Here is a 13,623-nt window from a genome sequence, read left to right as displayed (position 1 = left end):
TATATGAATCATCTGCATTTCCACAGTTCTGCATTTTGTCCTGCCCCTCCCCGAGCCTGATTCTGCCAGAGGTTTCTTCCTGTTAAAAGGGACTTTTTCCTTCCCACTGTCACCAAGTGGGAACTCAAAGGGGGTTGTCTGGTTTTGGGGTTTTCTCTGTATTATTGCAGAATCATTACCTTACCCTACCTTACAGCCACCTTTGAGGTGACTCTTGTGATGTGGTGATGATGTATAAATAAATAAAACTGAAATTGAATTACATTCAATAAACAATTTTACTTGCTTTCATTTGGTTTTTCAAAGAAAGGGGCCATTTATTCCAAGATCATTATTCAAAGTAAGGCTTATTTGTCTGAAAGGATCTTAAAATGTCAGTGGGAAATTGTTTTATTAAGAAAACACAATCAAAGGCGCCCCAAAACATTCTAACACTTAACAAAATTGCCCCCACCCCCCAAAAAACAGCGTATAACAGAAATCTTTTTATAAAATTTTGTCTTTCATCAGTATTCATCTTCTTGCCTAACTCCACACTTCAGACAGAGAGATGCTTTGTCTTTTAAAGCTTTCAGAAGGAGCAGGATGTTCTGCCCAGATTCAACCACAGCTGAATAATTTAAAGAGGAAAAAGGTTCTACCTAGCTGCAGTAAATGGAAATAACATTTGAAAAAGAACTGAAAAGAACCACGCGTGACTGTGACATATCATATTTACTTTTCCCAGGTGTACAACTTTTTAACAAGAGTAATCATTAATGGCAAAAAACACAATAAATTAAAATAAACACTTCCAGTTCTAAGGTTTTGCATATGAGAACAGCAGTTCAATTCAATTTAATTCAGTTTTATTCATATAGTGCTAATTCACAACAACAGTTGCCTCAAGGCGCTTTACATTGTCAGGTAAAGTCGCTACAGAGAAAACCCCAACAATCATATGATCTCCTATGAGCAAGTACTTTGTTGACAGTGGGAAGGAAAACTCCCTTTTAACAGGAAGAAACTTCAAGCAGAACCTAGTTCAGGGAGAAGCAGCCTGGTTTGGGATGAGGGGAGGAAACATGATCAATCTAACCAGGACCCCTAGCAGGTCTTAAAATTGGATGAATGACAAAAACATGATATATTACACCACATCACTATTTATTAAACAGAAACCAAACCAAAACTAAGAAGCAGCATGTGAATACTAAACACATCCTCACTACTTTCTCCCACTTTTAATAGAGAAGTTCAGGAGGTGTGTGCATCTCCATTAAAAAAAACAGACGTTTTGGCAGCTTGTTGACATCAGCAAAGATCTTGTTGATGCCAGTCAATCTGGGTGGGGTTATACAGTCATTTAGAAATAATTTGTAGCGTGTCATTCTACAGTCAGAAAGATTATTCAAGTGGAAAAGCATTCAACACAGTTGCCAATCTTCCCACGAGTGGATAATGACCCCAAGGTCAAAATGTGCATTACTCTGCAAAAGAGCTACATCTCCAACTCTTTAGTTAGGATGTTATATGAGAAAACCTTTGACAGCAGAAGTAGAAAGCAACTAAACAAGAAGGAGAAAGCCTCTTCTCTTAAAAAGAACATGGCAACACAACTAAAAAGCTGCATTTGAACAAACTACAAGATTTCTGGAAGTCAATGCATGTCATGTACAGTATTTATCTAATAAGAGGATTTGGTAAAAAGCAGTTTTTTATTATGTCTTATACACGAAATATTTGAAATGACAGAAAACATAACTGCAGTTACTAAGTTAGATGGGCTCTGACATTAATATAAACATGTAAACTTTGACCTGATCATCGTGATAGAAGAAATACAAACCTGAGAGTGATACAAAAAGGTACAGAAGAAGACAACACCACGCAGTAGTAGCAATTTTGTTTATTCACTAATTTGTAACATGATCAGGATTCACATCACAACACACATTATTCACATATCCCTTACAGCACAAGATACACTCAACACCTGCAGCAATTCGTTTTGTTGTGGATGGCCGTGGACAGAGAAAGCGGTGTTAAAACAGCAGTGGAGTGCTTTTATAGTGTTAGACTTTAGCATATCACTGGATTGGATGTGTGTGAAGGCTGTTTTGTGTCCGTTTTAATTGCATGACAAAATGCTTTTCACGTTGACTCGGGTGATACAGTAAAATCGTAGAGTCAGGCTTCGACTGGGACCTACGCACAGGCTGGTTTTGTGTGCTGTGCACTGTTAACTATGATACCTGAGAGCTGATGGTGATGGTATGAATAATTCACTCAGTCAAGACTTAAGGTAGAAACAGCTGTAAGAGGTATGTGTAAACACTTATTCCATCCTTATTACTGCTAAAATAACAATGGCAAGGCCCAAAAACAAACCACACACACGGTACACTGGTGAGCACTGCATACCTCATTTGAGTGAAACCATTGCTGTGGTGACTGTGTGGGATACAGACCAATTACTCCCTGAATCAAGACACTTCCCTTCATTACTGTGGATGGGTTTTGGTAGAGCATAAGAGAGCAGTATGTCAGACACAAAGAAATCAGCAGATACTTATTAACGGATTCTAAAGCAGGAAAAAAAAAAACCCAGCTACACAAAGATTCCCAAATGAGTGCACAGTTTTGCTCCTCGTTTCATGACCTTTCACAAAATCTACATGCCACAAGTTGGCGACTGGTCTCTTGTCCGTTAGCAGCACAAGCAGGTTTTGCCATTCAACTGAAAGCTACACAAATACCTCAACTGAACTTAAGCCAACTGAAAAGTTAATGTATAAAAAGCACAAAACAAAAATAAAGATAAAAGGTCTCTATCTTTGGATGCACCAGATACATTCTCCAATGTTAAAAATATCCCTCAAATATGACGTCAAGCTGCAGTTTAGACCTGTGTGTGCTCAGAAGCTATGCTACTGAAATCACTGGCCAGAGATTTATAAAAGGTTTTGGTTGACAGACATTAAGTACCTAGACTGAGGGTGTCACACATAAGGCTCGGGGGCCAGAATCTGTCCGGCAAAGACTCCAATCTGGCCCACAGAATGGCTTTGATATTGGACTTTTAACTGTGTTTTCATGAGCATTAGAGCTTTTTTATACACATAAGGACCTCCCCGATTGCCATCCATACTACCCTAAAGTAATTAAGTAATAGATAAACTATTAAATCACAGAAAAGATCATTTTTTTCACTATTAAATGCAGAATTTTTTTTCTACAATGAGTCCACATTAGAATCAGCACAATCCTTCAGTTTCGTAGTTACAGCAGAGCTACCAGAACATTTTGTTCTGTAATTTTACACATTTATTTGTGCTCATGCGTTTCGTTCATGTACTACAGCAACATTTTTTGATCATGTAGAAAAATCTGCACTTTTTTGCATCTGAGGGATTTTTAAATGTGTAGTAAAATGTCTTTACACTGACAGAACAGGGAGTTTCAGGTCCGGCCCACTTAAGATAAAAACAAGTCACATGTGGTCCATGACATAAAATCACTTTCACATTCCTGGTCTAGAAATTTCTAGGTTGTTGATAAAAGGTCATGAAATCAAAACACAGCCACATACAAAAATATTACACGCAAATCATATGTCGTTAACTCAGTCAAACCAAAGAGGAATGTTAATTATCGTCAGAAGACGATACAGTCCTTAACATTCTCAAATACAATAATACATTCTGGAGTGACAGCGCTTATTCCTGCAATCGCTTTTTATCGTCCAGACTTACTAAGTGAGGCAAATTAGCGCATGAGTGCAATCCTCAGATAGTATTTATAAGCGTGGTTAGTGTTTTTTCTGCGTTAAATATTGCCGCAGGTAGCAGTAAACTGTGTATCATGTGATTTAAATATTCTCCTCCTTGTATTTTGTGCGTTGAGAAAGTAAACTTCCAGAAATACATACGCAACAGAGCCAGTCGCAAAAGTTTGCACCACTTAAACGCAATCTTGTCGCTGCAGTGTCATTGTGAATACTGACCGTGTTATTTTTTGTTTTTAACGCCAAACCCAGTTTGTGCCAGTGCAACGCGCAAGTAAACATAGCTCAAAGTTCTCTAGTAGATCAGGTCTCAGCCTTCAGAGGATACAGAAAATAAACCTGTGTCTCTCTAGATGAGCTGTGGCTCATCCGCAACTTGAGAAGGCTTCCCTCCCCAACTGATTCTGAGTATTACTGAAGTGTGATCTGACACATGTGTGATGCACATCGTGCCTCGCAGCTGCAAACGTAGCCTCCTGCGGCTGAAGAGAATCCCAAAATGTGACGAATCTGATCTGAGGACAGCTGAGAAAAGAGTCACGTTCTTCCAGGCAATAATTCCACTCTCCCAGCTCTGCGAGGGCAGCTCTGTTTGCTACAATTCCTGCTCCTGATACACGCGGTTCTTTACCTCGGGACATTGTGCATTATTAAAGTGTAATAACTTTTTTGTTGCTGTTGTTTTTAACCCGCTGATGTGTTGTACTGCTGACACTGTGTACCACGCTGTGCCCAAAACAAAAGTATACCCACTCTGGCCACACGGTTGTTAAATTGCATTGAGACACGGTGCCACAGCAGGGAGGCACACTCACACACAAAGAATGCAAAGGGGTGAATTCCTCTGACACACAACTCTGAACTGCAGCCTTAAAGTCAAAGTGAATAACCTGAAGTCAAATATGTACAATTTACAATCACATTAATTTCTGATCAGATTTCCTGAAAGGCTTTATGGGCGACAACAATGTCAGTTTAAAAAAGAAAGAGAGAAAAATAAAGGCTGTATGACTGAAACCAGCAAAACACAACAAAACATAAAAACTAAGTTTTAAATATAAGTGATCAGGTCACAATCATGAATCCCGTTTATAGGGCAAGTACCAAATAACAGGCTGAATCTGTTTTGCGGGTGAGCGCAACAAGAATGTAACATTTAAGTAAAGAAAGGGGTGTGGAGAAAGAGGTAGGATGGATAGAAGACAGGAGAAAAATTCCAAGTGTAGAACAGAGGAGGAGGAAAAGAAACAACAGCTGGTGAAAAGGCCTCACTCTGGAGCCCCGTTTGTCGTTCCTGTCATCCTCTCTTCATCCCCCTGTTTCTGATGCTGCAGTCTGGCGTAAGTCACTGCATCTCCCCTGGAAGAGGAGGGAAAGGAAAGACAGGGGTGCAGGAGAGTGATGGTAATAATAAAATGTTACGTTCAGGGAAGTGTGGGGAGGAAAAAAAGAAAGAAAGAATGACAGGAATAGATGACACTGTTAACTGCAAGGTTAATGGACAGCTCACCTTGAAAAGTGAAAAGTTACTTTACGTGAATAAACAACAACAAAAGAAACCACATAAATCACATTAGAACTGTTAGCGCATTTAAACTTGAGATTAAAAACATGTTAACTTGTTATAATGACACGTTTAATGTTTAATGTGAGAGCCTGTTTCAATGAGATATAATGTGGGTGAGATATCAAAAAACACGTTATTGCACAGTCTGTACTGTATAGATATTTCAGATGCATTATATCGTATTTCTTACTTTTTGCCTAAAGAAGCGAGGCCGTACAGCACTCCTGTAGCAAAGGCGATGGCGTTCCCAAACAAGGTTGTAAAGGAGAAACTCAAGAATACAGGAAACACAGCCATCCTGAGAACAGGCAAAGTCATTGAATCTGATTAAGTACATTTTCCAGATTATATGCGATGTGCACAACTATCAGAAAACCCAAGATCCAAATGTTTTTTATTTTTCCCCCATATAGTTCATTTCTGTCTCCAGTGGCATAAATCATCCTCACCCACAATAGAAGAAGGCCTTCTGCCAGGGTTTGAGTTTGTCTGCACGAGCTGCGACCGCATTAGCAAACTCAATGAACTGACAACAAAACGGGACTTCACAGAGGAACAACACAAAGGCGTTCAACCTTGAGAAGCAAGGAGAGGATACGTAAGCACGGCAAGGAAATCATTCTTTGCCCTTCCCTTTTACTAAAAGCAGCAGCTAGTTGGAAAAGACGTATTGTGCTGTCATGGAAACAACAACAAAGTTCTCACAGTGAGCCAGCTAGCCAGATTGGAGATACAGTTACCCATTAACCTGCTTATAACTTAAAAATCCTACCTAAAATCAAGAATTGTTAAGGCACTTTGGCGCAAGATGCTCCAATTTACTCTTTATACCTCCTTTGTTAGAGGAGTAGGTGTGGTTAGGTGGCTATATGAGACTTCTGCTCAATATCAATGTATAGTTCGCTGAAAGGCTCTTCATGTGGTGTCTTTAATCATTACTTTACACAAACTGGACCAGAAAAGGCAACTTTCTGGTTGTCTTTGAATGCGCTACATCACCAACACAGTGTTGCCTAAAAAGAGGTCATTTGGTATAATGTTTACTGCATTTTCACCTCTAAACTGTCCTTTAAACTATCTAGCTGTGTGGCACGTGAATATTACAAAAGTGCGACAGTAAAGGGACTTACACCATCCACACTCCAGCAGCAATGTTTAGAGGGTTCACAGTGACACAGTTCCACACTCCTGAGATGGCACAGGCTGCATGATTCGGACAGGACAAAACACAAAGCAAAGGGCTGTTATTATGACACCACAGAAGCAGATCATTGCGTGATAGAGAAAATAATCCGTCCCATACATCCGGCTGAAGCTGTTAATACAGTTCAGCCACTTCAGTGTCGAAAGTTGTGTGGGAAAGTTGTCATGTGTAAGCTGCTTAGTGACGTGGAAAATATGGAACATACGAATGCAAAAGGATGACAAACACAGAATGAAAGAGGTCTCATCATCGCTACAACTGTGCTCTGTGTTTGTTCTGACACAAATAAACGAAAATCAAATAAACTGTTCAAATACAGCACGCCTATCTCGATGAAAAGGCGATTATGAAACAAGGCCTGGGCCAAAGATTAACTACACAGAATAAATTTGACAGAAATCAGGTCAAAAATCAAAGCAGGCTGCCTTTTTCATGTACAAGAGAATTTGTTTCAGAGTGTTTTAATAATAACTGCATCATAACTGAGGCCGCGTTCCTCTTTTTGGCTAGCATTTGTTTGAAACCTTTTAATCCTTTCACTCGCAGCATTTCTCCACAGTGATTATGATAGACAACATCTACTCAGTGTGAGGACAATTTTCCACTGCTAAGAAGCAGAAGGTCCACTATTGTATGTAAAAAAAAATAAAAATATGTGTACAGCAGAAAATGAGACAGACCAAAAGCTCAGTAGAAAATGGTGAGTTCAAAAGCTGTGTAAAAAAGCCATGTCTACTTCCTACATGTAAGGATTTCTGGCAGGCTCTAATGTATCCAACTTGGCATCTCACATATCATGGATGTGTGTGAAATAAAGCAATTAACACAGAAAATGAACTAATGGTGTAAATTACTGCCAGTTTGATTCACACTAATGTAATGAAGTCAACTGTAAACACAAAAAGTGCTATCTATATACACGATATCCATGTGGAATAGAACAGGTAAAGTTTTGGGGTTGGCTCTTATTATATCTTCAGTCTGCTGTGTGTGCGCTTATACGTATCCACTACACTGAAATTACAATACTTCATATGTGAAGTCCACAGCTATTTTTTTTTTAAAAAAAAGAAGATATATCTGAAAAAATCTCACTGCTCCTAAATCTTATATTAAATACTGTATTAAGTATTAAGCAGTATTGAGGACAGGACTCTAAGCTCTGCAAAATCTGCAAAACAACAACAACAAAAAGGAAGTGCAAAAGGTTATTTGCCAGTAGTTAATGTTATAAATAAAAATGCTAAAGCTGTAAAAATTTTGTTTTAGATAATTAAAAAAAGAAGAAATATCCTGAAAGTTAATGTATATTTTATTAGAATTTACAGAATTTGCTGTAAGGCATCAAACAATCAAAAATAAATAAAAAAATAAAAATAAAAAATGAAAAAGTTCAAATTTTTTAAATGTAAAAAACCTTGCACTAAATCGTAAAAATCCTTGAGTGCAGAACTCCAATCTATGTCTACACAGAGTTGTATTTTTAGGATGGAGTTGAGAAAGTGTTCAAGTCTTGCAGTTTTCACCACTGTGGTAACTAAACCAAATAACACCACAGAGCAGCTTCATGCTGAAACTCATCCACTGCACTCAGACAATCCAGCTTCCTTAATAATACAGAAGCCACTGAATATGCAGCTGTTAATGTGATACGGCCACGGTGACTCTGGTGTCACCGTGAAGGAGAGATGGATACAGGGAGAGGAAGGGTGGATCAGGGATACTGCAAAAACTGCAGAGACAGCAGTTATATTTAAATAAATAAATAAAAAGCCTCACATGAAACTCCTGAGAGGAATACCTGAGCATGTGCGTGTACACCGCGGTTCGTTTTGGCAGAACAAGCTGCTGTGGCATGAAAAAACAAACAAACAGACGGTGCCCAGGAGTGGCTGCTGCTGCAGCGAGGGGGACAAAGCAGTGACAAAGCTTTTGTTTAGTGGCTGTGCAGTTAAATTGCGGCATATTCACAATCTAAAACAGATGTTACGTTATAAAAAATGCCATGTCACTCTGCAGCTGCCCCTCATCTGCATACTGAGTAGGCCACATAACAGTATCAATTACAGCGTAAAGATTAATCACATAGCTGTCACACAAAATAAGTAAATGTCGTGACCTGGCACACAGCAGCAGCAGTGGTCATAGTGCACAGTCTGTGGTATTAACTAAAGCTAAGCGTGTGGTCATGGCAGGATTTGGGTTTCTGTGGACGTAACGTTATTTACTCGAGGAGTGACATAAGACTTTGACAACTACTTACATATTCCTCCCAAAACCCCAGCTATTTTGCAGAGCCATCTGTACCACCATGTCATTCCATCATCATCCGGAGTGGATTTTGTAGGCGCTGCCGTCTCTTCGGTGCTCATTATGTTTTTCTAGCTACGCTTGCTAAAGCTAACCAAAGCCAGTATTTACAAATGTCAGACCACCAAACACCCAAATATGAATCTATAAATTAATGTAACACTACCCAGCAAACTAATTCCTAACCATCTTATTATTCCGACCTCGCAGTCCCTTCGAATAGTTTGATATCTTTTTCAGTTTATACGTCTTCTTTAAAATAAATTATTTTCTTTCCTTTGTCTGCTCCAGTTGGGGTCAGCTGCCCGATGTTACGAGGAGCCTCTACACACGGCTCAAGACAGTCCCAGCGAACCGGCAAGCTAACGCTAAAAAGCACCGCCACCAGCGGCCGCTAGGCGAGGATGTCGCCGCACCGCCTCATATAACTTCAACTTCAAAATCAGTCACATAAAAAAAACAAACACGCTCTCTTTCTGCTGTTTCCAAACTGTCCATCCGGTGTGTTCAGGTTAATTTAGCAGCTCAGTCTTTCGCCTCTTTACGTGTTAAATAGACGTAAGCAGTGCATTATGGGAAGGTTCCGATGTACGTCACGGTTTGTTTACATCCGGGCAAATTCCTACGGGCGGGTTTGGTTGGCATTTGTACTTAATTTATGCTGTTACAGTAGAAATACTAGCATTTCACATCCATCTGTTGGCATTGTAATAATTTTCTACTAAAGTAATGTTATTTTTAAGTTGTCACATTAGGTGCTGGGAGTGTACACTCAAGAGTAGCCACAGAATTGTGGCTGGTTAGTACCATTTAAGACCTCTCCCAACTATATTACATGTTTAAATTACAGAAATCTCAATTTCTTTTTCAGTATCTACTAAATAGAATTTTTCTTTAAAAACAAATGTTTCTGTAACACATTTCTTTTATTCTTCATAGTACAGGCCATGTAGAAACACTGAGTTGTACAGTTACAATTGAATTTCTTTTTCTCATAAGATATCTCAGGGATTTTTAAATGTGTAATTAAATGTCTTTAGACTCACGGGTCTGGCCCACTTTTCTCCCCATCCATATAGAAATCCAAGACACACTAAACCTTTAAGCCACACTAAAGATGTGGGAAATATCTAGTGTCGACTACGGGGAAAACTCACAACATATCCAGTGTTTGCTCTTTACAATCGCCAGTGTCCTCTTTAGAAAGTATGAGAAAGCAAAATCATTTGATTCCAGAAACACCCCCCAAAACTTTAGCTTTTTAATAAATCTGTCTTTGATCACTCATTCATACACATAACACACTTCTCCCCCAACAAACAGAAAACCCACGTATGACCTCCAAACGAGCCTTACAAATAAACCTGTCCCCGTTTCTGATTTCTTGGTAGCTAACGATAGTTAATGCATATGACACAAGACTGTCAAATGACTCAGCATTAAAGATGGCAACCTACCTTTTCACAAAAGTGTTGCTTTGTCCCTTCACATAATAATTCATTAGTCTAAGAGTATGCACAGGTACTGTGAATTTATTTTAAACACATTTAACATAAAATATTAAAGTGTTCTTTATTGAAGATCGCATAGACTCTGTCAATGATGCTGATGGAGTAGAAAAATAAACTTTCCTCTTGGCCATTTTGCTTCTTTAGGTGCAATGCTATGGACTGTTGTATCTGCACTGGCGGGGACAAGCATGTTTTAATAGGCTGCTGTTCAGGGCCCTTAAATATCATATGAGTGCGTTTATAACATCAAAGTAAAATCTGGGAAATGTCAGAGTGTTTAAATGGCCAACTCTAGCCTCACTCTGACAGTAAAGTGGACTGTAGAGGCTTTAGAGTTCTCCGGCTAGTTCTCCTCTCCAGTCCTATTGGTGCTGGTTTCCTCTTTCCTGTGGGCGTGCGGCACAGCATGTCATCGAGCGTCTGCTGAGTCACCTGACCCTCTCTTTCAAGCTGAGTCACTACCTGCTCCACTTTTATTATATGCGGCCTGCCTTGACTCCGCAAACGTAGCAAATCCACCTGAAACGGATGACACCAAGTCAACTCTTGAGCAGATGATTGTTCATTCAAGCTTGAGAGAACAATCTGAGTAACATTTCCTCAGAGTAGCATGGATTAATAATAACAGCACAAGGATACATCAAAATTCCTTTGGACTAGATTTTCCAATGTTTAAAACAGGAAAAAAAAAAAAGTAAAACTTTAAATACACCACTCATCTTGTACATAAGCATTTACACTAACAACAATTATGTAACCCTAACCAATCGCCTGGCAGCTGCAGTAATTTTAAGTAGCTGTAGTTTCACTTACCACCTCCTGAGAAAACTCTGGCTTTTTTACAAAAGATGGACTTTTTGGCAACATGGCTGCAGAAAGGATAGAAATAGCCTCTTCCAATGCTCCAGACATTGTTAGTATTAGGACCTAAAGTACAAAACAAATTACATAGAATGACAGGAAGAAGTAATGCAAGAAGTAATGCACATTACATTTTACATGCTGCACCTTTACCTTAAAGTTTTGGCATAATCTGCTGTCGGTGCTCATAATTTGTGAAAATAATGACTGAGCCTTTTCAAGGTCACCCTGGAAAACACAAACACACACACAAAGAAAAGAAAAGAAAACAAATGATGCTCTAAATATGTGCTATATCTCACTTCATGCAAAAGAGGTACATAATGTAAAACTCACTCTTCGAAGTGCTAGTGCTACAGCAAAACAGTAAGTATGCCTCGGGATGAACTGCCCTCTGGTCTGTTCCTCTTCTATGAGCGCGATGCAGATCCGGTAGGTCTCTGCCGTATTCTGACCAACACAAAAACAGGGCATCAGTCCAAATATAAGAATAAATAAGGTTGTAATGTTGAATGAAAATAAAAGAGTAAAATATCTGAAACATTACCAGCTTATAGCAGGTACCAGCTGCTAACGTGAGAGTGTCTTTGTTGAATGGTATGCCTTGGCTCCTCATGGTTCTTAGAACCTCCAAAGCATCTGCAATTGTTAAAAGTTTGCATTATTATACTCTGTGGGAGAAAAACAAACAAACAAAAAACACAGGAGAGTTAATCTGTTACTTACTTTCAAAGGAGCCTTTCATGAACAACATGTCTATAGCTATATTAAAGGATGTGGTGTCGTGGAAAAATCCTTTCATAATCTGTTCAGACAGGAGAAAATAAAATGTTATTAGTCAAACACTAAAGTATATGCCCATTCTAGTTATTGTTGTTTAACTTAAATTTGGATGTTACCCAGTATACCTTGTCTGTTATTGTAGCAAAAGCCATGCTCTCCAGACCCAACTCATAGCACAGTCTCATGAAGAGAGGACCAAATTTGAAGTCTCCATACAACAAGTTACGGTTTTCTGTGTGATACCTTATGAGAACAAGCCAGCAATGGGTAAGTGAGATTTGGCTGGGTTGTTTTTTTTTTTATAAATATCCCTGTATGAATGCTGCACTTACCTATAGATGGCATCTCTGGCTATTTGCATGTCATCTGCTGACTGGCACAGGTGAAGGAGAAGCTTCAAATCATCCCGCAATATCAGCTCATTCCTTTGCAGCTTCTGACTGAATAGGTTAATATAATTCCCTGTAGCGTGAGGTTTACACATAAGTAAGTTTTATACGACATTTTGCAGAGCTGGGCCAGTGGCAAGAATAACTACTTTACCTTCCGATCCATTGACATGGTGAGCCACTGCCAGCTTTCTTTGCTGGAAGTCTTGTAGCTTGATAACATCTTCCGACAACAAATGCCTTTTTGCTGCAGGGTGGTTAAAATGCGTGGATGAATCCATAATCAGTTACCAACACATGGCAATCATATATGGGCAAAGATAATAATAACTATACGAGAAGAAAGCTCTTACGAGTCCCTGTGATAAGGTAGCCTTGCATAGAATAGCTTGCACAATACTCACATAGCCAAAGAGAACAACAGTGGCAACAGTTAAGCTTTAAAGTCCAAACTCTAGTGGGCTTTATTTCACGTTCAGTACCCCCATTAGCAGCTGTACCTTGTTTTAATTCACGTGTGCTTGCTTTACAGGGTGCTAGCTCCCCCGCTATGCAAACCACGCAGTTTTCATACTACCTTTTAAAGGGTGACAACATTTGTTGGCGACTTTTGTTTGTCTTACCTCCTATGCAGCCTTCAATCCAGCCTAGCTGTAAAACACCGTAAAAAACTCCTTTAGAGGGCTCATATAATAACGACCGACAACATTTACCAAGTCTGCCCAGCGCCATATCTCCCACAGGCTGTACCATGGCAATGAAATCAAAGGGGATGTTATTAGTAATAATAAAGCAAGGTTTTAAATAAAAACACAATTTCAGCCCTGCAAATTAAGCCATATCAAAATAAAACACCTAAAAATGTCAATATTTTATATAATCTGAACAATATAATTAGTTATTATTTTTAATTCCGTCATGTGCAATTTCCAGTTGGTATGATCCAAAATGGCACCGCTTAATGACCTGGCTCCGTTTTTTAAGCAGGTCGAAGGAGACAGATGTTTCATTATACATCAGAAATGATGTGATCGTCATTTGAAACGAAGCTTTAACTATATTATTTGAATCGTGGTTTCCAGAAAGGCCACGCGAAATTTTATTACTGAACAAAACGGCAGCAAACAGGAAAATGTGTTCTTCTGTTAACCAGCAGGTGGTGCTGTTGTGCTGCAGAACATTTCTGGTTTGGCGTCATTGCTTGGAGCAGCTACAGTGTTTGTACTGTACCC

At 39.1% G+C, this 13,623-nt stretch overlaps 2 protein-coding genes across 2 annotated transcripts; both read right to left on the bottom strand.

Annotated features, from left to right (window-relative positions):
- Window positions 1-1,873: 1,873 nt before the first annotated feature.
- On the bottom strand, window positions 1,874-9,644 carry cacfd1 (calcium channel flower domain containing 1). The gene is made up of 5 exons (XM_085166475.1): window positions 8,801-9,644; window positions 6,464-6,536; window positions 5,783-5,908; window positions 5,524-5,631; window positions 1,874-5,125 (listed from the first exon to the last, which is right to left on the bottom strand). Exons 1-5 carry the CDS (start codon window positions 8,907-8,909, stop codon window positions 5,035-5,037), a joined length of 507 nt encoding a protein of 168 aa, XP_085022601.1. The 5' UTR covers window positions 8,910-9,644; the 3' UTR covers window positions 1,874-5,034.
- Window positions 9,645-9,752: 108 nt separating this feature from the next.
- ptcd2 (pentatricopeptide repeat domain 2) lies at window positions 9,753-13,159 on the bottom strand. The gene is made up of 10 exons (XM_085166474.1): window positions 13,015-13,159; window positions 12,546-12,638; window positions 12,335-12,464; window positions 12,128-12,245; window positions 11,946-12,024; window positions 11,767-11,858; window positions 11,556-11,669; window positions 11,373-11,447; window positions 11,172-11,285; window positions 9,753-10,877 (listed from the first exon to the last, which is right to left on the bottom strand). Exons 1-10 carry the CDS (start codon window positions 13,142-13,144, stop codon window positions 10,656-10,658), a joined length of 1,167 nt encoding a protein of 388 aa, XP_085022600.1. The 5' UTR covers window positions 13,145-13,159; the 3' UTR covers window positions 9,753-10,655.
- Between the last annotated feature and the right edge of the window lie 464 nt (window positions 13,160-13,623).

This window comes from Neolamprologus multifasciatus, chromosome 7, assembly GCF_963576455.1.
Source record: "Neolamprologus multifasciatus chromosome 7, fNeoMul1.2, whole genome shotgun sequence".
Classification (NCBI taxonomy): domain Eukaryota; kingdom Metazoa; phylum Chordata; class Actinopteri; order Cichliformes; family Cichlidae; genus Neolamprologus; species Neolamprologus multifasciatus.
The sequence above is the reverse complement of the archived record's forward strand: the minus strand, read 5'-3'. Positions and strand labels throughout refer to the sequence as shown.

Bases quoted from the DNA above. Each gene is read 5' to 3' on its own strand.
- cacfd1 (XM_085166475.1), bottom strand. From the start codon at position 8,909: ATGAGCACCGAAGAGACGGCAGCGCCTACAAAATCCACTCCGGATGAT. The intron at 5,909-6,463 runs GTAAGTCCCTTT...TTGCTTCTCAAG, and splicing joins GCTGCTGGAGTGTGGATGGT to GTTGAACGCCTTTGTGTTGT. The intron at 5,632-5,782 runs GTGAGGATGATT...GCCTGTTCTCAG, and splicing joins AAGGCCTTCTTCTATTGTGG to GATGGCTGTGTTTCCTGTAT.
- ptcd2 (XM_085166474.1), bottom strand. From the start codon at position 13,144: ATGGTACAGCCTGTGGGAGATATGGCGCTGGGCAGACTTGGTAAATGT. The intron at 12,025-12,127 runs GTATACTGGGTA...CTGTCTGAACAG, and splicing joins TTGCTACAATAACAGACAAG to ATTATGAAAGGATTTTTCCA. The intron at 11,286-11,372 runs GTAAAGGTGCAG...TTTGTACTTTAG, and splicing joins GATTATGCCAAAACTTTAAG to GTCCTAATACTAACAATGTC.